At 34.9% G+C, this 21,734-nt stretch overlaps 1 protein-coding gene across 1 annotated transcript in view; it reads right to left on the reverse strand.

The window, feature by feature from the left end:
* Window positions 1-21,734, reverse strand: part of ADK (adenosine kinase) — a 451,605-nt gene that overhangs the window by 132,014 nt on the left and 297,857 nt on the right. Inside the window, exon 6 of the mRNA XM_065893758.1 lies at window positions 15,057-15,226. Within this exon, the coding sequence (XP_065749830.1) occupies window positions 15,057-15,226 (170 nt within the window). The remainder of the gene's footprint in view (window positions 1-15,056; window positions 15,227-21,734) is intronic.

The raw sequence follows: 21,734 nt of genomic DNA on the forward strand, positions 1-21,734 counted from the left end.
TGCCAATGCAGGGGACACGGGTTCGTACCCCGGTCTGGGAGGATCCCACATGCCACGGAGCGGCTGGGCCCGTGAGCCATGGCCGCTGAGCCTGCGCATCCGTAGCCTGTGCTCCACAATGGGAGAGGCCACAACAGTGAGAGGCCCGCGTACCGCAAAAAAAAAAAAAAAATATATATATATATATATATGATCAGAAAATAAAACTATATGATGAGGATTCATTCATATTCATTGAATGATTTTAGACAAACAAGCAAAAATGAGATGGAAGTCTTTACAGTCTATACCTTAAAAAATGATCACTTTTTAAATTTTTTAGATTATTTTTCCTGTGCTAAAATGAATTGGCTAATAGGTGCTGAATCATGTTATAGTCTTAATTCAGTTTAATTCTTGCAGCAATCAAGTTTTTGAAATAAGGCTAGAATTTGACACTTCTAATGAATTCTATTTGTTGGCAGTGCCTTAAGAATAGTTAATATCCAAACATTAAAATAACCCCATTAGAAAAAAATTCACATATACTGCTGTTGGGAATGAAAGCATTCACATATACTGCTGCTGTATCTTTCCTGGAGAGGAATTTGGCAGTATCTAACAAAACTACACATGCACTTATTCTGTGACCCAACAATCCCACCTCTAGGAAGTTACTCTGAAGAAATACCTCTAACAACATAAAAACATGCATGCACAAGGTTATTTATTGAAAGATTGTTTTTAACTGCAAAATACTGTAAATAACCTACATGTCCATAACAAGAGGGTGATTGAATAAACTATGGTACATTCACATAGTTGGGTAAATACAGCTATGAAAAAGGTGAGAAAGATCTCTATGAGCTTTTATGGAATGAATTCTAAGATATATTTAAGCAAAACAAACAAACAAACATTTCTAAGATATATTTAAGCAAAACAAACAAAAAACCCAAAAAACAAAAAGTAAGTGCAAAGAGAACCTACAGTGTGCTATATTTCATGTAACAAAGAAGGAGATATGAAAAAATATACATTCTGCTGGTAATCTGTGCTAAGAGAAATATAGGAATGTGAATCAGATTATCTACAGGGTAGGTGGGAAGAAACAAAGGAAGAAAGAAGCAGAGAGAGAAGAGGTCCTGGGACACTTCTGAGGAAATTTTTTTGTATAGTTCTTATGTTTAGAACCATGTAAATGTGTCATAGGCTTAAAAAAAAACTGTACACAAATACTGAATTCTAGTTCATAAATATGTTTTTCTCAGCAAGTATTAGTTATCTATTATTGCATGACAAATTACTCCAAAACTTAGTGAGTTAAAACAACAAACATTTATTATCTCATAGTTTCTAGAGATCAGGAATCTAGGCATGGTTTTGTTAGGTGCCTCTTAATCAAGGTCTTTCACAAGGCTGCTAACAAAGTATAGGGCAGGGCTGCAGTCATCCTATGTTTGATTAAGGGAACATTTTTTTTTTTTTTTTTTTTTGGGGGTAGGAGTTTTAATTAATTAATTTATTTTTGGCTGTGTTGGGTCTTCGTTTCTGTGCGAGGGCTTTCTCTAGTTGTGGCAAGCGGGGGCCACTCTTCATCGCGGTGCGCGGGCCTCTCACTATGGCGGCCTCTCTTGTTGCGGAGCACAGGCTCCAGACGCGCAGGCTCAGTAGTTGTGGCTCACGGAGCTAGTTGCTCCGCGGCATGTGCGATCCTCCCAGACCAGGGCTCGAACCCGTGTCCCCTGCATTAGCAGGCAGATTCTCAACCACTGCGCCACCAGGGAAGCCCTAAGGGAATATTTTCTTCCAAGTTCATTTATGCTCATTCATGTAACTCTCAGGTCCTCATTGGCTACTGATTTGGGGACATCAGTTCTTGACATATGAGTCTCTCTTTTGGGTAACTCAAAGCATGGCAGCTTGCTTTCCCAAGAGTGAAGGCTCCAGGGACTTCCCTGGTGGTCCAGTGATTAAGACTTCACCTTCCAATGCAAGGGGTGTGGGTTTGATCCCTGGTCAGGGAGCTAAGATCCCACATGCCTCGGGGCCAAAAAACCAAAACATAAAACAGAAGCAACACTGTAACAAATTCAATAAAGACTTTAAAAATGGTCCACCATCAAAAACTCTTAAAAAAAAAAAATATGGGGGCTTCAAGAGAAAGTGAGCAAGAGAGGGAAAATGAGACAGAAGTCATAGAACTTTTGTAATCTAGTTTTGGAAATGACATGTCATCAATTTTGCCATATTCTATTTGTTATAAGTTACTAGCTCCAGCCCCGCAGTCAAAAAGAGAACACTACATGAGGTCATAAATACCAGTAGAAAGGGATCAAAGGGATCAAGTATAGAAATCCTATATTTTATAGGATGTCTATCATAGTCCGTCTTCTAGCCCCTAATTCATGTCCCTCCCGCATACAAAATACACTCAACCTTCTCCTAAGGGTGTTTTTGCAATTCTGAAACTATAGGTATTTTAGATTTGAGCAAATGAGTCATTAAATTGCAGATAATGAAAGCCAGGTCTTACTGCCAAGGAAAGGAAATATGAATAAGGAAAGAAGAAAGTTTAGATTTAACCTTGTGATGCTGGATTGCAATCTGAGTTTTCCTTTCAGCCTCATGATTTTTAATACAAATATAGCTAGTTAGGTAGGTAGGTAGGTAGGTAGGTAGACAGACAAATATAAAAGTGTGCATGTGTGTGTGTGTGTGTATATATATATATATATATATATATATATATATACACACACACACACACATATATTTCTTAGGTCTGTTTGCTGAGAGGGCCCAGAAGATACCCAGTAGCACTGAGCACACCTAGTTCCCAGCTCTTGGTTTCTAAGTACAATTTCTAATAAACCAGTCTTCAAGGAACCAGAACTCTACGAAGAAACAGATGATTCCAGGGCTGAGACAGGCAAAAATACAATATGAACTTGGAACAACTTGTGGTGCCAGAAAGTAAAGAAGTGCTAAAAAATTAATCAGGGCGTATCAAAAGAACAGAGGAGCCAAGATGAGGGAGCTCCTAATGGCCAAAACTGAGATAAATGGAGAAACAAGTAATGATTTTAAAAGGATTATAGCCCATAGAATAAATATCTATAAAGTATACTGATATAAACAAATAAATTAATAAGTGGACAGGGAGCATTTCTTCCTTACACAGAATTCCAATTAATAAATGTAAGAGGGACTTGCCTGGTGGTCTGGTGGTTAAGAATCCATCTTGCAATGCAGGGGACGCCGGTTCGATCCCTGGTTGGGGAACTAAGATCCCACGTGCTGTGGGGCAACTAAGCCCACACACCACAACTACTGAGCCCAGCACCACAACTAGAGAGCCCACGTGCTGCAACTACAAAGCCCACACACTCTGGAGCCCAAGCACCACAACTAGAGAGAAGTCTGTGCACTGCAACGAAGAGGCCGTGTGCCACAACTAAGACGCAATGCAGCCAAAAAATAAGAAAATAATAATAAAAAATAAATATTTTTTATAATGTAGAAGAAATGATGGGAATAGAAAAATCACCACTTGGTAAACACGCAGTAAGTGCTGGAGGCAAGAATTATCAATGAAGGCTAAAAGTAGTGGGTGAAAGTACATTGAAAACACAAAATATGTACATAATCTCTTGTAAATATTTCCCAAGATAATTATTAATTAAATTAAAAGGGAAAAATGGTAACTTTAAAGTGCGTACACTGGATCAACATCTTCTTAACCAAGTGATCAATGTCAATATCATCAGTAATGAGACAAGCTGATATCTTGATATAATGTATGAAAAAAGACAACAGCATTTTGAGGTATTCTTCTCAAAAAGAATTATGAAAACATATCAGTTAATCCTACATCGAAGGACCTTCCATACAATACAAAATAACTGGCCTGTACTTTTCAAAAGTGTAATAATCATAAAAGACAAAGAAATACTAAGAAATTGCTCCAGATTAAAGAAACTAAGGAAACATGGTAAGTAAATGATAACTGAGACCCTGGATTGGATCTGGATCAGAAAAAGGAGGTTAGGAGCATTCCAAATGTGGACATTTACATAACTATTTTAGAATCATCTAAGCTAGGAAATTACTGTTGATAAAATACTATTAACTAATCTATAAAACCTATTTAAAATTTGCCAATTATCCTCCTAATGTCAAAGAAGAAAGGCACAGAAAAATTCAAGCTGAGTCAAAAAACGGATTTTCTAAATATAGTCCTGGTATCCTTCTTCTGTCATATAAATTTAGTTTGTATTTACAAGCATAAGTCAATTTCATTATAATTTTAGTAATAAGAAAATTTTAAAATTCATTAAATAGGAAGTTTAAATATTAACTCATTACCTTTATATCATGGCATACTAGACAAATAATACTAAAATAGTCACAAATTTATAGTACAGTATCTAAAACATTCAAATAAAAAAAGTAATTGAAATACTGAATAACACAGAAAGACATCTGCATAAAATATGATTATCTCCATAGCAATTCAAACCATTTGAAATTACAGGGTTTTTTTTTTTAAAAACCAATGATGAGTTTGGGAATGATTTGAAAACTTTTCATCTTTAGAGGCAATGTAGCTTGGTAAGGGGAGGGAGATGAAGGAATAAGAAAGGAAGGGTATGTTGGTGGGGACTGAGAGAAAGGAAAGAGAAAAGGAGACAGTTAAGTAGAAAGGAAGGAAGAGACACACAAAGCTTATAGTTAAATAGTCTTTGGCTCTTTCCAAATCCTTCTCACAGCACATCTTTACAACATGCCACTGACATTAGAAGACTCCCTTGTGCTACAGTGAATCTCATTTTTTTTTTTTTCCAGGTGAGCAAAATATATCAGAAAGACCCAAAGGAGAAAGTTGAATCCAGGAGATAAGCAGCAATCTTACAATGCCACAGCCCTATCTTAATTGAAATTTCATTATCCTTAGCAGAAAATACATCAGAATTTTATATGAGCACCATAAGTTTTAATTTTTTTGAAGGGGTTACGTATCTTCTCTGAAACATTTCCTACTTTCCTGGACTGATCTTATAACAACCTTAGATTTTTATCTGTAACATAGGCTCCTCTCACTTTGTTTGCTTATAGTAAAGAGAGAGGAATGGAAAGATCTATAAGAAGAGTCTCAGGAAGGTGACTTCCATCTTTCCTTGGAAGAAACTAGGCACTTTTGTATAATTACAAGGGTAGAATTACCATTTTAGGTATAGCCCTATTCCCTACATTCATGTTGGAAACACCTTGATATGAGGAAAGAAAAGACCATCTCTTCTACTGTCAGAATATGGATCTGGTGACAGCCTGCCTCTCTGAAAATGTTTGGAAATCATGTATCCTAAGGAATTAGATTTAGCAAAAAGATGTAACAATTCAAAAAGGAATTCCCTGAGGATAAAATGTACAGACTTGAGAGAGAAAGGAAGTTTTTCCCATAATTAAAAATAATACCTTTATAAAGAACAGTAAGTCTCCTAACTAAAGAGAGACTATCTGAACGAAGATGAATGCATTCATAGCACTTATTATATTTGGTGCACATAATTTAAAGATTTATACAGATTTTCATAGTGAAACAGCAAATTACATCTTTGTATAGACACTGACAGACTATTTCAGATAAGACAGAGTTTACCAAAGGTTATTTACAATTAAAGCACTATTGCTGTTTTCCAATTATTAATTTTTGTTATTTTAAAAAGAATCAACGGCTATTAGAAAGATTAAGGATTTAAGAGTGTAAACAATAAATATCAATAAATGTCCCCCTCCTCTCCCAGCAAACTATATAAAAGAAGAAAAAGTTAACCTAATCCATCTGCTTTAGTAAAAAGATGATCAGGGTTTACTTATAAGGAGACACAGCCATTACTCAGGTTTAGAAAACATGGATTCAAGTAATTAAAGCCAATTATACGTTTCTTTCAGGATGTCCCGATGCATCATGTAGCTGTCCTGTTTTTGGCTATACATCACTATACTAATATGATTTAAGAGCTACTCAGCCAAAACAGAAACAACAACAACAAAATTGCAGAATTTTGTATATTGCTTTGTAATTCATTCATTGATAAGGTAGATATTTTTTTAAAAAGTTAAATCATCGCTTAGGAAAGAGACCGTAATTTCAATTTTCCTAGTCTGCACTAGAGGTTTTTAACATACTGAATCCTCTGTAGGATCAATAGGTTTAAAATGGATTTCCCTGCAAGAAAATGTACAATGTGGGAATAATGCCAGCAGAAGGAGGGATGAAACAGATTATAAACATAATCTTTATAAACAGAAACCGTCTGTGAGATTCAAACACTAGGTCTATGTGGGAGAGTTTTATCTAAAATGTAGCATTCTTAATATGTATGAATTAAATAAACCGAATTCTTCTGCCCAATTTTCAAGCTGTATTTTACTGTTTAAACTTTATCTTAAAAGCGCATTGTACTGGTAATGTGACGTTTCACTGTGGAATTAAGTGGTAACTCTTGACAAAGCAGTTATTATCATGAGATAATTGACCTTGTTTGAGAGTTAAGTATCCTGAAGCAAAGTTGAGTGTACTTAATCCTGGCAGGTTAATTATCTAGCCATTATGGAGCCTTGAAAAGTATTACTCTTAAGAACCATTTGCAAGATGACACTATTCAAAAAAAGTTCTTAATAAAAATGAAAACCAAGAAAAATCAAGTTCTTTAGTCATGTACTGCTAGATTATGACTACAAAGCAGACTGCATTAGCAGGCATCAATGAATATAATTACCTGCATGTAGAATGTCCTTTTTTAAGCTGAGTCTAGGTAACAAATGGTTGTCTAGGTAACAAATGGTTGTCGCAGAAGGGAAATGCTTTAAACTTTGAAGATGTCAGAAAGAAATTAAAAATACAATGTAACATTTAAATAATTTATATATTATGGTAGTTTCAAAACTACCTTAACAAGGACAACCAATAAATTCAGATGTGTAGTTTAAAATTATAAAATGCAATTTAACAGGTTACCAAGAATTTTTAATTGAGCCAACATGAAAATTTATCACTATGCGTTTCTGAATCTCAGTTAAAAGCAAGTCACACAAATCAAAATCAGAATGAGATGCTATATTACACGCCTTAGGATGGTTATTGCCAAAAAAAAGGAAAATAGCAAGTGTTAGCAAGGATGTAGAGAAATAGGAACCCTTGTGCATTGCTGGTGGGAATTGTAAAATGGTGCAGCTGCTGTGGAAAACAATTTGGTGGTTCCTCAAAAAGTTAAAAAGAGGATTATTACCATATGATCCAGCAATTCCACTTCTACATACCCAAAAAACCTGAAAGCAGGGACTTGAACAGATACTTGTATACCAGCAGCAGCAGCATTATTAACAAAAGTCAAAGGTAAAAACAAACTGAATATCCATCAATGGATGAATGGATATACAAAGGGGAAACTCTGATACATGCTACAACATGGATGAACCTTGAAAACATTATCTTCAGTGAAATAAGCCAGACAAACAACTATTGTGTGATGGTACTTTCTGAGGTACCTAGAATAGGCAAATTCATAGAGAAAGCCAGTAAAATAGTGGTTATCAGGCACTGGGGGGAAAGGGAAATTAGCAGTTATTGTTGAATGGGTACAAAGCTACTGTTCTGGAAAGATAAAAAAGTTCTGTGAATAGACAGTGGTGATGGTTGCACAACACTGTCAGTGTACTTAAAGCCGATGAATTGTACACTCAAAAATAGTAAATTTTGTTATATATTTTTTACTGTGATGAAAGAAAAAAGTAAATTACATCAGTTAATAATTTATACTTTGTTTTTATCATATTAATGGAGTATCGGTATTCCTGTGAATACTTCTAATTTGTTTCAGATTGAGCTCAACCAAATATTTTCAGATATTCCTTAGAGAAGAATACCCTTTTCCCTGGGCAAATCAAACAGAAAAAAGAAACAGTAGGGGTGAAAGAAGAGAAAAAAAAATCTAGCTTGTAAGGCATTACAGTTGAGCCTGTTAACAATGAAAAGAATAACTATCGGGCTTCCCTGGTCGCGCAGTGGTTGAGAATCTGCCTGCTAATGCAGGGAACATGGGTTTGAGCCCTGGTCTGGGAAGATCCCACATGCTGCGGAGCGACTAGGCCCGTGAGCCACAACTACTGAGCCTGCGCGTCTGGAGCTTGTGCTCCGCAACAAGAGAGGCCGCGATAGTGAGAGGCCCGCGCACCGTGATGAAGAGTGGCCCCCACTTGCCACAACCAGAGAAAGCCCTCGCACTGAAACGAAGACCCAACACAGCAAAAATAAATAAATAAATTACTAAACTCCTACCCCCAACATCTAAAAAAAAAAAAAAAAGAGCTGGATATTAAAAAAAAAAAAAAAGAATAACTATCTAAAATTAATGTTTGGGATTATATTATTCTAGATTTCAGAACAAGGACTTGCTGATTTATAGTAAAATTGGTCAGTGTTAGTGACTATTAGAACATCTGAGAAAAATGAATCCACAGTTTTTGTAAAAAACATTTTTAGGCTCTAACAAAAAATTTAAAAGATCTTCTAGTATTTCTACACAAATCCTTCACTTTACGTATAAGGAAATGGAAGGAACAGTAGTTAGCTAATAAATCAGCAAATTGATTAAATTTTAAAAATTTAGTTTAAAAAGTCTATAAACATTTTATTAATATATAATGATATATCATTTGCTAATATTTAAAGTAGGGTCAAGACTTTTAATGTGTGTATGCTGACTGATATTCTAGAGCCTTTCTTATAGAATCAGATCCATAATTCACGGTTTATGAATTTCACTTTTAGTTTCTTTAAAGGAGAGTCAAAACTTGAAGACTTCTATGGAGTACTCCTGAGTGCAGCTATTTATAGGTTCTTCTTCCTTTAATCTTTAAAACTTTTCATGCCCACACCTAATTCAAGAACAACTTTTTAAAGCAATTTGTCTTTACTGAGTTTTGTACCCAAACTTAATTCATTAAACTAATTCTCACTCTATTTGCACTCTATTCTATTTTATCAGATTATATAATCATTAAAAGCAAATTTGTAGGAAGAGAAGTTGGTCTATCAGAGAACAGCCTAATAGCGTAATAGTTTTTCCTTATTCACTTGGCACTACTTATTATGTTTTATCAAGGGAATGGAGAGTACATGTTATTCAAGCAAGTCAGTTAAGTGAAACTTAAGAGAGGAATAATATCAATACTGCTAAGAACACCTTCAACACTACCTAACAAAAACTCAGCACAGTTGACCTTTGAACAACACCAGTTTGAACTGCACGTGTCCACTTATATGCAGATTTTTTTCAACAGTAAATACTACAGAACTACAGGATCTGCCGTTGGTTGGAACCTCAGGTGCAGTGGAACCATGAGTACAGGGAGCCGACTATAAATTATATGCAGAATTTTTATCACCTTTAGAGGTGGAAACCCAACCCCCTGTGGTTTTCACAGGTCAGCAGTACTTTCTATGGACCACCAGGGAAGTCCCTCGTGTCTTCATTTAACATTGGTTCTTTAGAGCTTTTTATATGAACAACTCTAATTTTCCCCATTTTTAAACTTATGTAAATGGAATCACACAGTACATATTCTTTCAAAAAAGCTTTATATGGTATAATTCACATATAATGATCTGCACAAATTAAAGTATCTAATTAGATAAGTTTTGACACATGCATAAAGTCCTGAAACTACAGCCACAATCAAGATAAGGAACACATTCATTACGTTCAAAAGTTTTGTTATGTCCATTTGTGATCACTGCCTCACAGCACAACTCCTTCCCAGGCAACCATGAATCTGCTTTCTGTCACTACAGTTTGAATTCTCTAGAATTTAATTTAAATGGAGTTACACAGAATGTACTTTTTGTCTGGCAGCTCATCTTTCACTCAGTATAAATCTTCTGACATTCATCCATGTTGGTGCATGTATAAATACTTCATTTCTTTTATGGACTAATATTCTAGTGTATAGATATACCACAGTTTGCTTATCCCGTCACCAGTTGATGCACACTGAGTTGCTTCTAGACTTTGGATATTACAAATAAGAGTTCCTACAAGCATTTGTGTATGTGTTTATATGTACACATACTTTCATTTCTCTTGTGGGGGGACAACTAGGTCATATGGTGGGTTATATATAACTGTGTAAGAAACTGGAAAACTATTTTTCAAAGTAGTTGTACCATTTTGCATTCTCACCAGCAGTGTATGACAGTTCTAGCAGCTCATGCAAATATCTCGTATGGTCATACTTTTTAATGTTGGACACCTAAATAGTTGTTGCATGTTGTATGGGCTGAAGTTTTGCTTTTTTGGATATGGATATTCAATTGCTATACCATAATTTGTTAAAAAGACTATTATTTACAGAATTGCTACTGAAATTTTTTTAAAGAATCAACAGTTGGTCTATTTCTGTACTATCTCCTCTGTTCCATGGATCTATTTGCCTATCTTTAGGGCACTGCCACACTGTATTGACTACTGTAGCTTTATAAGTCCTGACACCATGTAGTGTAGGTCCTCTGATTTTTTTTTTCAAAGTTGGTTTGACTATTTTAGTCCAGTGTTTTTCCATATTAATTTCAGAATATGCTTGTTGACTTCTAGAAAATGAACAAACAAAAAACCTGTTGGAATTTTAAATTAAATTATGTTGAATCCAAAGACCAATTTGAGACCTGACATCTTCACAATAGAGTTAAAATCCATGCACATGCCCTCTCTCTCCATTTACTTAGTTCTTTAATTATTCTCAACAATGTTTTACAGTGTTCAGTATACAGGTTTTGTATATCTTTTATTAGATTTATCCCAAAGTATGTTATATCTTTTCATAGTAATGGAAATAGTAAATTTCAATTTCAATTTCTGCGTGTTTGCTGCTACTATATAGAAATGCAACTGGTTTTTGCGTGTTTATCTTGTATCCCACAACTTTGCTAAACTCATTTTTATTTGTAATAGCTCTTTGTAGATTTCAAAAGATTTTTCTACAAAGATGATCATGGTGTTTAGTAACAGAGACAGTTTTTCTTCTTCCTTTCTAATCTCAATGATTTTCATACCTTATTAGCACTGACTAGAACCTCCAGTACAATGCTGAATAAAAGTGGAAAGAGTGAACATCCTTGCTTTGTCCCTGATCTTAGAGGAAAGTATTCAGTTTTTAATCATTAAGTATGATATTAGCTGTACATTTTTTGTGGATGTCCTGTATTGGGTTGAAGAAGTTCCATTCTATTCTTAGTACTCTGAGGGCTTTTTATCAGGAATGCATGTTGGATTCTGACATAGGTTTTTTTCTGTGTCTATTAAGATGGGGATGTTTTTTATTTTTACAAAGGTGAATTATATTGATTGGTAAACCAACCCTACAGTCCTGGTCATGATGAATTATCCTATTACTGGATTGAATTTGCTAAAATCACAGGGGGAAAATGTCAAAATCCAACATCCATTCCAGATAAAAAGCCCTCAGATTACTAAGAATAGAAGGGAATTTCTTTAATCCAATACAAGGCACTGTATGCATATTGGGATAATATTGTTAGGAGGGACAAAAGGAGCCTCACTCTAGACTAATTCTGCCCCAGTGGTGCTCTAAGTACTCTGAAGCTCATGAATTATGAGGTTCTCTACTCTAGCTAGTAGAATAAGAATGGTTACAGGCTCTCTGTGCACTCTGAAGATTATTTGCTAGTATCTTCTCAGGTGGTTCTTTTCCCAGCCTTCATTAGTTTCCTCACAGCTGATCAGTACTCAGCTGAAAGACTTGGGTGGGACTCTGCAAATCTCCTGTGTTCTCTCTCTATGCAGCTCTTTCCTTTTGGGTACTATGAATTGCAAACTCCAGCTGGCTAGCTGTTAGATTTCCTGAACTTCCAGCTCCATCTCTTCAATTCAAAGAGACTGCCAAGCTCTACATGGGTTCTCCTCTGTGCAATGGCCTAGAAATTCTCTTCAAGTGTTAAGTTGGGTTAATCATAGGGCTCATCTCATTTATTTCTTGTCTTACAAGGATCACTGTCCTTCATTATCTGTGAAGAGATAGCCTTGGTGGACAAGTTCTTCTTCTTTTTTTAAAATATACTTTCTGAGGTTATCAGAAAAGCTTTAAAACATCATTAGTAGTACACAATCCTATGAAAAGGAAAGTGGCACTAGGCAGAAAATAAGAGTCAAGTGTGTTTGGTTTTAGCTAAGTGCTGACATTTTGAGAATTTATATTAAGCACAGTAGATTTGTTTTTTTCTTTTTTTTTTTTTTGTTTTTTCTTTTGAGGGAGAAACGGGGAGAAGGACAAAGCAATCCTGTATGTATTCCCTGAGAAATATATTTCATACTTCATTGCAATTTAGAAATGAAATGTCCCTTGTTTTCCTAGAGAACCGAAGATAGTTTATTATTACTTGAGTATTCAAGGAGAACAATGAAATATGAGATTAAAGAGATAAAGCTCATAATAACATATTTGCTTTTTTATAATCAAATATGGTATCATTTTATTTATCCTCATTAAATTTCATCACTTAATTGGTATTTCCAAACTATTAAAATTGTTTAAAGTCTCATTTTGACATTCAATTTACTTGGTATCTATTAACGTGTTGCATTATTTACATTCTGTGCGTTTGCCTTATCTACAAATACAGCTTTATCTGAATCACTGATAGTTTACTTGAGCAAACACTGAAGCATATCACTAGAAATCTATTAATTTATCGGAGGACTTTTTGAGACTGGTTCAGTAAACTATCAAATATATCTAATTGCCCTGTACCCAATATTTATTATTCTATAATCCATATTATGACAAATCATCTCAAATATACTATACATCTACTGTTTATTGGTCTGCCATAATAGGTACTACATATCTGTTGAATTCATATGAATAGCAATCATACAAAAAAAAGTAAAAAGTTATCCTGACATGACTTGTAACCAGGTAGTAGCTTGTAATTTTACTACTTCCTCTTCTAGGTAGGGAAAAATAATTTCTTTAATAATCTATACAGTACTAAGTTCTAGTCAAACTTTACCAATTTGTAGAATCAATCAATTTTTAAAATTGTGGTAAAATATACATAAAGTAAAATTTTACCACTTTAACAATTTTAAGTGTTAAATTCACTGACATTAAATATATTCACAATGTTGTGCAATCATCACCACTATCCATTTCCAGAACTTTTTTTCATCCCAAATAGAAGCTTTGTACTCATTAAATAACTCCCAACTCCCCTTTTCCCCCAGTGCCTAGTAACCACTATTCTGCTGTCCTTCTTTATGAGTTTTTCTATTCCAGATGCTTCATTTCAGAGGAATCCTTACAGGAAAACCCAATAGGTGTCTGCTTGTATCTGCCTTATTTCACTTAACATAATGTTTTCAAGATTCATTCATATTGTACCATGTAACAGAATTCATTCCTTTTAAAGGCTGAATGATATTCCATTGTATGTATATACCAGATTTTATTTATCTATTCATCTGTTGAAGAACATTTGGTTTGTTTCCAACTTGCGGCTACTGTGAATAATGCTGCTAAACATTGGTGTAAAAGCATTTGAATCCCTGCTTTGAAGGTTTTTTGGTTATACCTAGAAGTGGAATTGCTGGATCATATGGTAATAATTCTCTTTTTAACTTTATGAACAACCACCAAATTGTTTTCCACAGCAGCTGCACCATTTTACATTCCCAGCAGCTATGCACAAGAGTTCCCATTTCTCCACATCCTTTCCAGTACTTTTTATCATTTTTTAATTTTGAAAACAGCCATCCTACTGGGTGTCAAGTAATATCTTACTTTGGTTTCATAAGCATTTCTCTAATGATTACTGATGGTGAGCATCTTTTCACATGCTTATTGGCCCTTTGTATTGATATATCTTCTTTGAAGAAATATTTATTTAAGTCCTTTGACCATTTTTAGATTAGGTTTTTTTTTTTTTTTATTATTTATTTTATTTTATTTTATTTTTTTTGGTACGCGGGCCTCTCACTGCTGTGGCCTCTCCCGTTGCGGAGCACAGGCTCCGGACGCGCAGGCTCAGCGGCCATGGCTCACGGGCCCAGCTGCTCCGCGGCACGTGGGATCCTCCCAGACCGGGGCACGAACCCGCGTCCCCTGCATCGGCAGGCAGACTCTCAGCCACTGTGCCACCAGGGAAGCCCATAGATTAGGTTGTTTTCTTCTTGTTGAGATGTATTTGAGTTGTTAAGATATATATTCTGGATACTAACCCCTGAACTGATATATTATTTGCAAATATTTTCTACCATCCATGGGTTGTCTTTTCACTTTCCTGATAGTGTCCTTTGATGCACAAAAGTTTTTAATTTTGATGAAGTCCAATTACTTTTTCTGTTGACTGTACTTTTGGAGTTTTTTTAAACAATGAAGACCATTTTGATATCATCAGCATTTTCTGCAAACCTAATTATTCTTGGGCCTCTATTCTTTTCTATTCTTCAATGTCTCTGCCAAACTTTTAGCATTGTTCCCTGGTTCTATAAATGCTTTCCATCTTTTTTACATATGTTTTACAAATGTGAGCTCTTATTAAAGAGTTTTCTGTGTGCTCTCCAATGCTTTTTATTTTTGTTAAGACTCCTCCTCATTTTCTTTTTAATTAAGGTTATTTGAGGTTGATGTTAAGGGCTAAGGATGAGGGCAAGGGTTGACTGATAAATGTGATGAAAATGTTTTTTATCCTGCTTGTGGTCACAGTCATATGACAGGTACGCATTTGCAAAAGCTCACAGAAATGTATAAGAAGAGTGAATTTTACTACATGTAAATTATAAACCTGAATAACCTAATCCTTTAAAAGACTAATTTTTTACTGTGTAAGAAATTAGTATATTCTGAAGGAAATACTAAAAATACTGAGTTAGAGTGGTCCAAACTGAGGCAGTTTTACTTAATTCTCAAGTACACAGTTTTTATTTATATATTTCTAAACATATACACAAAGAGAAACCAAAACAACCAGGTACTTTAAAAAAAAAATTACTCACCGTCTCATTTCCAAAGAGTATGTCAACATAAGGCATAACTTTCATCAATGATTCCTTGTAGAACTGACTAATAAATGGTGCAGACAGATTCAAAGTGAAAATTCTGTTGTTTTCAGAAGCATGGTGAGCCACTTTTAAAACTGACTCTGGGGAAACTGTGAGAAAAAACCCTGGATAAAGAAAAAGGGGAAGGGAAATTAGAAATGCTATCTCCACAGAGTCACTCTCAGTAAGAATAAAAAGAAACCTATACAAAATACAAAAGCCTATATAATGTAAACCTTAAAAATACAATTATAAAATGCAAGGCAGAAAAAAGAATTTGATTAGGAGAAAAGTTTATCACATGAGTACTATATGCTTGATATATGCCATTACATTAGAGAATAAGACATTATTTATTTCATATTAGATTTCTATATTCAATACTGAAAGAATTCTAGGAATCTACATAAGAAAAAATATTTGAAAGGTCTCATTCAGGACAATAATTACTTTTAAATCAGACAAATAGTAATGAAGGCAGATTAGATCCTTACAGCTTCTTACAAACAGTTTGGATTCTTATTGTCAGGAAAGCTATATTTAAAAATACTATTTATCTTGAACATTAGTAAGTCTTTTAAAATATACATTTACGCTTTCTAGATGCAAGAAAGTATAAGCAAAGACATGGATGCTTATATGGAAATCTGGTTTGGATGATGTGCAAGGAAATGAAGGAGTACACAAAGGGCAAAAGAAGATAAAAGTTTGAAAGCCCAGCTGAGTTAAGAACACGAAGGGCCTTGAGTGGCAGTTCAGGAGTCTATTAGGTGAGTGGGGATGAATGAAGGGTAATGAAGTTTTCCTTGAAAGAAAGGAATAACAAGCTTAATAGGAGAATTCAAGGGAAGGTTACTCTGACAGCAACAGTCAATAAAAGCCTGCTTTCGGCTTTGTAAAAGGAAATCATACTGGGAGTATTACATACTGGACTTAGCAATTGTTTAAGATGTGGGAGACAAAGAAAAAAGAGTCAAAAGATTACTAAGATTTAAAATCTGGTTCTACTATTAATAGAAATAGAAAAATCCAGGAATTCCCTGGTGGTCCAGTGGTTAGGACTCTGTGCTTCCAATGCAGGGGCACAGGTTAGATCCCTGGTCAGGGAACTAAGATGCCACATGCTGCATGGCATGGCCAAAAAACAAAAAAACAAAGAAAAAAATACAAAAATACAGAACAAGACCTGGCTTAGACGTCAAAGAGAGTGTTTAGTTGTGGTCATAATACATTTGAGGTGTTAAGGGACTTCCAAATATATCAGAAAGCTGGACTCAGGAGAACGGCCATGGAAGAAGGTGATGGTAAAAGAGGAGTTGTAATTACCAAGAAAGAAAAGGTAGAAAAAGAAGAGGGCAAAGGACAGAATAGAGGAGAACCAAAATCAGGGGACAGAGGAAAGGAAAAAAGTAGAGTACAAGAGGAAGGCACACAAGAAGAACAGAAGCCATGACAGAGAAACCCAACAAGGGAAACTTTAAGAAGATACTTAAAGGCACCGAAGCTATCAATGGGTAGAGAGGAAAGGACTGAGCCAAATTCACAGGATTTGATGGTTAGGAGAAAGTACTTAAGGTATGAAGGTAAAAACAGATAGTTGTTTAAAAAGGAATGGTGAGAAAGTAAGGGTAAAGATAAATTATTTGGGGAGTTTTATCAGTGAATAATAATAGAATCATCTAAAATTCACTGAGCAATTCTTACAATCCAGGCACTATACTAAAAGCTCTATGTATATCAACTTAGTTATCATTTTTTCCTTACATAAACCTATGAGGTGGATACTGTTATTATTCTCTTTTTATGAATAAAGAAGGCAAGATAGGAAAGTTAAGAAAGGTTTCCCAGATCCTACAGCTTATGTGTGATGGAGTTTGAATTCAAGTGACTCCAGAGATAATTACCCTAGTTTTAGTAGATAACAGAGAAGAAAAGAGCAAAAAGATAATTTTAGTGGCAGAAGGGGAGTAGGAGAGTTGTTTTTAAGAACAGGGAAAGTTTAAGCATTTCTGCTCTTCAATGAAGGATCTACTGGAGAAATAGAAGAATGAAAAAGCAAGAGAGGGAGGATAATTAGAGCAAGGAACCAGAGGAAGTAGGGAAATGGGAACGAGAAGAGGAGAAGAGCTACCTTATGTTAGAAATAACCATCAAAGTGTAAAGGAAACTTCTTTTAAAAGTTACAAAAGAGCTATTGAAATATTCACTTGTAACTGAGGGACTAACCACTTCTATCTTGCAAACTCAAAGAGTTTAAAGAGAAACAAGATTTTTTTTCTATTATTTTCAAACTTCAAAATGAATATTAAAAGAACACTAAAAAATTAATTTTCTGGCAGGAGTCATGTGTACTGGGATCCACCTTTGAAGGGTTTCTTGCGCTTACAAATTCTGAAATATTAAGAGAATTTTATACTATAATTGTCTCTTACTAAAGTACTGCTAATGAAATTCTAATAAAAACGTTCTCCTATCACAGTAACATAAAATTTTCTCATCATTTAAAAATTCTAAGCCATTAATTCTTTACCAATATTCAACTGTTCTAAAAGGAAACAAGTCTTAGTCTTAGGTAACATCATTTAATGTTTTCATCTTACTTTTTAAACCAAATACCATGTCACTTGCAAACTATGAGCATCCAAGCTGCTTTGCTATTTATGTCACTTGGAGAATTAAAATGAACAGTTTCTATAGCATCTTGTCTCCATAGTAATATGTATGTACTTGCTTTTTAGTCTTTTCATTTATGAGGAGAGTTTAAAGCTCCCCCCTCTCCCCTGTTTCTCCCCAAACTGTTTCAGCATGAAATAAAAACCTCCCAGAGCTAGCATTCTGCCAGCTGTGGATTAACCACAGACAGCCATAGAATGTTTACATAAATAGTAACCTGGTCAAATAATTAGGCTTCTCACCAACTTCAGACTGAAAATTTGATCTGTGCTAAAATACATCTGATTGTAATTTAAGGTACAGAACAGTATGCCCCAGAGTCTAAATCTGGCCTCATTCCAAATGTGTATGTTGTATGTGTGTTTTACTTTAAAATGCAACACAAGAGAATTGTGATGTGGACAGTAGAACTTCCATATTCTTAATTTTACAAAGAATACACAAAAAACCATCAGCTTTTAACTGAGGCAAATTCACAATTTAAATTAATTCCATTTTTGAATGGTTTCTTGTTTTTCTTTAAGTAAATATTTAAAATTTAAACAATTTAGGATTTGTGCTTAGAGTGCACAGACTTAAAATTGATGCCAACCATAATTTTTCTTTCTAGATTTATATCCTTTGCTAGGCCACATGTTCCAGACCATCACATCACCAAAACAAAACTGTTATAAAAAAATTTTTTTTCAAGTAACAGGTTTGTAATAAAAACAGGCCAATAATTTATAGAGCTGTAGTTTAGAAAAATACTCTATATAATCAACAGAAATCTTGAAATTTTCAAAATAGGGATTTCAGTAGATACAAGTTAGCGCTGCTACTCTTTGGCCCTAGGACCAACGAAAAGCAAAGTAGATTCTAACACTTAGGATTGGATAATATTAATCAGAATTGAGGGTGAAGTGAGACAATTTTATCCATTAAAATGGAAACTGAAACAGAAAAAAAAGGCAGGAATAGGAGGAAAGGGGAAAGACCAAGACAGAGCCAAAGAACCATTTTATCACAGCCAGACTTAAAGCTTGGAAATCTCAAGTATGTAGATTTCTCATTCAGCCACGCTGAGGAATTCTCAGGGTAGTTTAAACATGGGGGAATGTAAGTAATTGAAATATTTAAAATACTAAAAGAAAAGACAAGAAACTGTTCATTTCAAATCACATCAAAAACAAAATACCAAAAAAAACCAAAATAACAAAATACCCAGGAATAAACTTAACCAAGGAGGTAAAAGACCTACACTCTGAAAACTATAAAACACTGATGAAGGAAACTGAAGATAATACAAAAAAAATGGAAAGATAGTCTGTGCTCATGGATTAGAATAATTAAAATCGTCAAAATGTCCATACTACCCAAAGCAATCTATAGATTCATCGCAATCTCTGTCAAACAACCTGCAAGGCATTTTCCACAGAACTAGAACAAATAATCCTAAAATTTATATGGAACTACAAAAGACCCCAAACTGCCAAAGCAATCTTGAGAAAGAAGAAGAGAGCAGGAGGAATCATGAGCCCTGTCTTCAGACTATACTACAAAGCTACAGTCATCAAAACAGTATGGTGCCGGCACAGAAACAGACACATAGATCAATGGAACAGAATACAGGGCCCAGAAAAGAAACCCATGCACTTATGGTTAATTAACCTATGACAAAGGAGGCAAGAATATACAGTGGAGAAAAGACAGTCTCTTCAATGAGTGGTGCTGGGAAAACTGGAGAGCTACATGTAAAAGAATGAAATTAGAACATACTCTAACACTGTATACAAAAATAAACTCAAAATAGATTAACCTAAATGTAAGACTGGATACAAAAAACTACTAGAGAAAAACAAAGGCAGAATACTCTTTGACATAAATCACTGCAATATTTTTTGGATTTGTCTCCTAAAGCAAAGGAAATAAAAGCAGAAGTAAACAAATGGGAATTAACTAAACTTAAAAGCTTTAATACAGCAAAGGAAACCATTGACAAAACGGAAAGACACCTACTGAATGGAAAAAGTTTGCAAATGATATTACTGATACGGCGTTAATATCCAAAATGTTATATAAAGACCTCATACAGCTCAATATCAAAAAAATAAGCAATCCGATTTAAAAAATGGGCAGAAGATGTGAATAGACATTTTTCTAAAGAAGATATGCAGATCTACAGGCACGTGAAAAGATGCTCAATACTGCAAATTATTAGAGAAATGCAAGTCAAAACCACAATGAGATATCACCTCACATCTGTCAATATGGCTATCATCAAAAAGTCTACAAAGAACAAATATTGGCAACGATGTGGAGGGAAGGAAGACTTGTATACTGTTGGTGGGAATGTAAATTAGTACAGCCACTATGGAAAACAGTATGGAGGTTTCTCAAAAAACTAAAAATACAATTACCATATGATCCTGCAATTCCAGAGCTGGATATATATCTGAAGAAAACGAAAACACTAATTTGAAAAGATAAATGCACCCCAATGTTCACAGCAGCATTATTTACAATAGCTAACATATGAAAGCAACCTAAGTGTCCATCAACTGATGAATGGATAAAGATTACTCAGCCATAAAAAGGAATGAAATTCTGCCATTTGCAACAATGTGGACAGACCAAGTGAGAATTATACTTAGTGAAATAAGTCAGACAGAGAGACAAATATTCTGTTATCACTTACATGTGGAATCTAAAAAATAAAACAGAAACAGACTTGCAGATATAAAAACACAACAGTGATTACTGGTGGGGAAATGGAAGCGGGGAGGGTCAAGACAGGGATATGGGAATAAGAGATACAATCTACTATGTATAAAATATATAGAGGGCTTCCCTGGTGGTGCAGTGGTTGAGAGTCCGCCTGTCAATGCAGGGGAAACGGGTTCGTGCCCCTGACCGGGAAGATCCCACATGCCGCGAAGCAGCTGGGCCCGTGAGCCATGGCCGCTGAGCCTCCGCGTCCAGAGCCTGTGCTCCGCAACGGAAGAGGCCACAACAGTGAGAGGCCCGCGTACCGCCAAAAAAACAAATACAAAAACAAAAAACAAACATCAGGAATTTACTGGCTTCCCTGGTGGCGCAGTGGTTGAGAGTCTGCCTGCCGATGCAGGGGACACGGGTTCGTGCCCCAGTCTGGGAAGATCCCACATGCCGTGGAGCGGCTGGGCCCGTGAGCCATGGCCGCTGAGCCTGCGCGTCCAGAGCCTGTGCTCCGCAACAGGAAAGGCCACAGCAGTGAGATGTCAGCCTACCGTAAAAAAAAAAAAAAAAAAAAAATATATATATATATGTATATAGGCAAGTACATATTTTACATCACAGGGAAATACTGCCATTGTTTTGTAATAACTTTAAATGAAGCATAATCTATTAAAATATATAATCACTATGTTGTACACCTGAAACTAATGTAATATTGTAAATCAACTATACTTCAATTTAAAAAAAATACATAAAATATAAAAAAAAGAAACGTGGTAGTAACTTAATTATGAAGAAAAGTTGGTGAAATTAATATATTAATACCGCTGATGGGAGTGAAACTGACACTTGTTCCAGAAAATAAGTTGAAAATACACACGAGGAGCTATAAACAAATTCATATTCTTTGACCCAATAATTCTACTTCTGAGAGTCTACCTTAAGGAAATAATCCAAAATATGGAAAATATTCATTTAGGAATATATCAGTATACTATTTATCTGACTGAAAACCTGGGAACAATATATTCAATAATAGAGGAATAAATAGTCAAGTAAGAACTGGCATATATACCCGTTCTAAATCTGGCTACTGATCATTTATTTTTTTAAAAAATATTTATTATTTATAAATTCTTTATTTATAGCTCTGCATTTATTGGGTGTTTCCTTATGCCAGGCACTGTGGTAAACACTTTACAGCCTATCTTTCTTTTCACATATCTATGGTCTTTAAGAGGTGGGAGCTCTTGTTTCTTTTTT

This window comes from Phocoena phocoena, chromosome 16, assembly GCF_963924675.1.
Source record: "Phocoena phocoena chromosome 16, mPhoPho1.1, whole genome shotgun sequence".
Classification (NCBI taxonomy): Eukaryota; Metazoa; Chordata; class Mammalia; order Artiodactyla; family Phocoenidae; genus Phocoena; species Phocoena phocoena.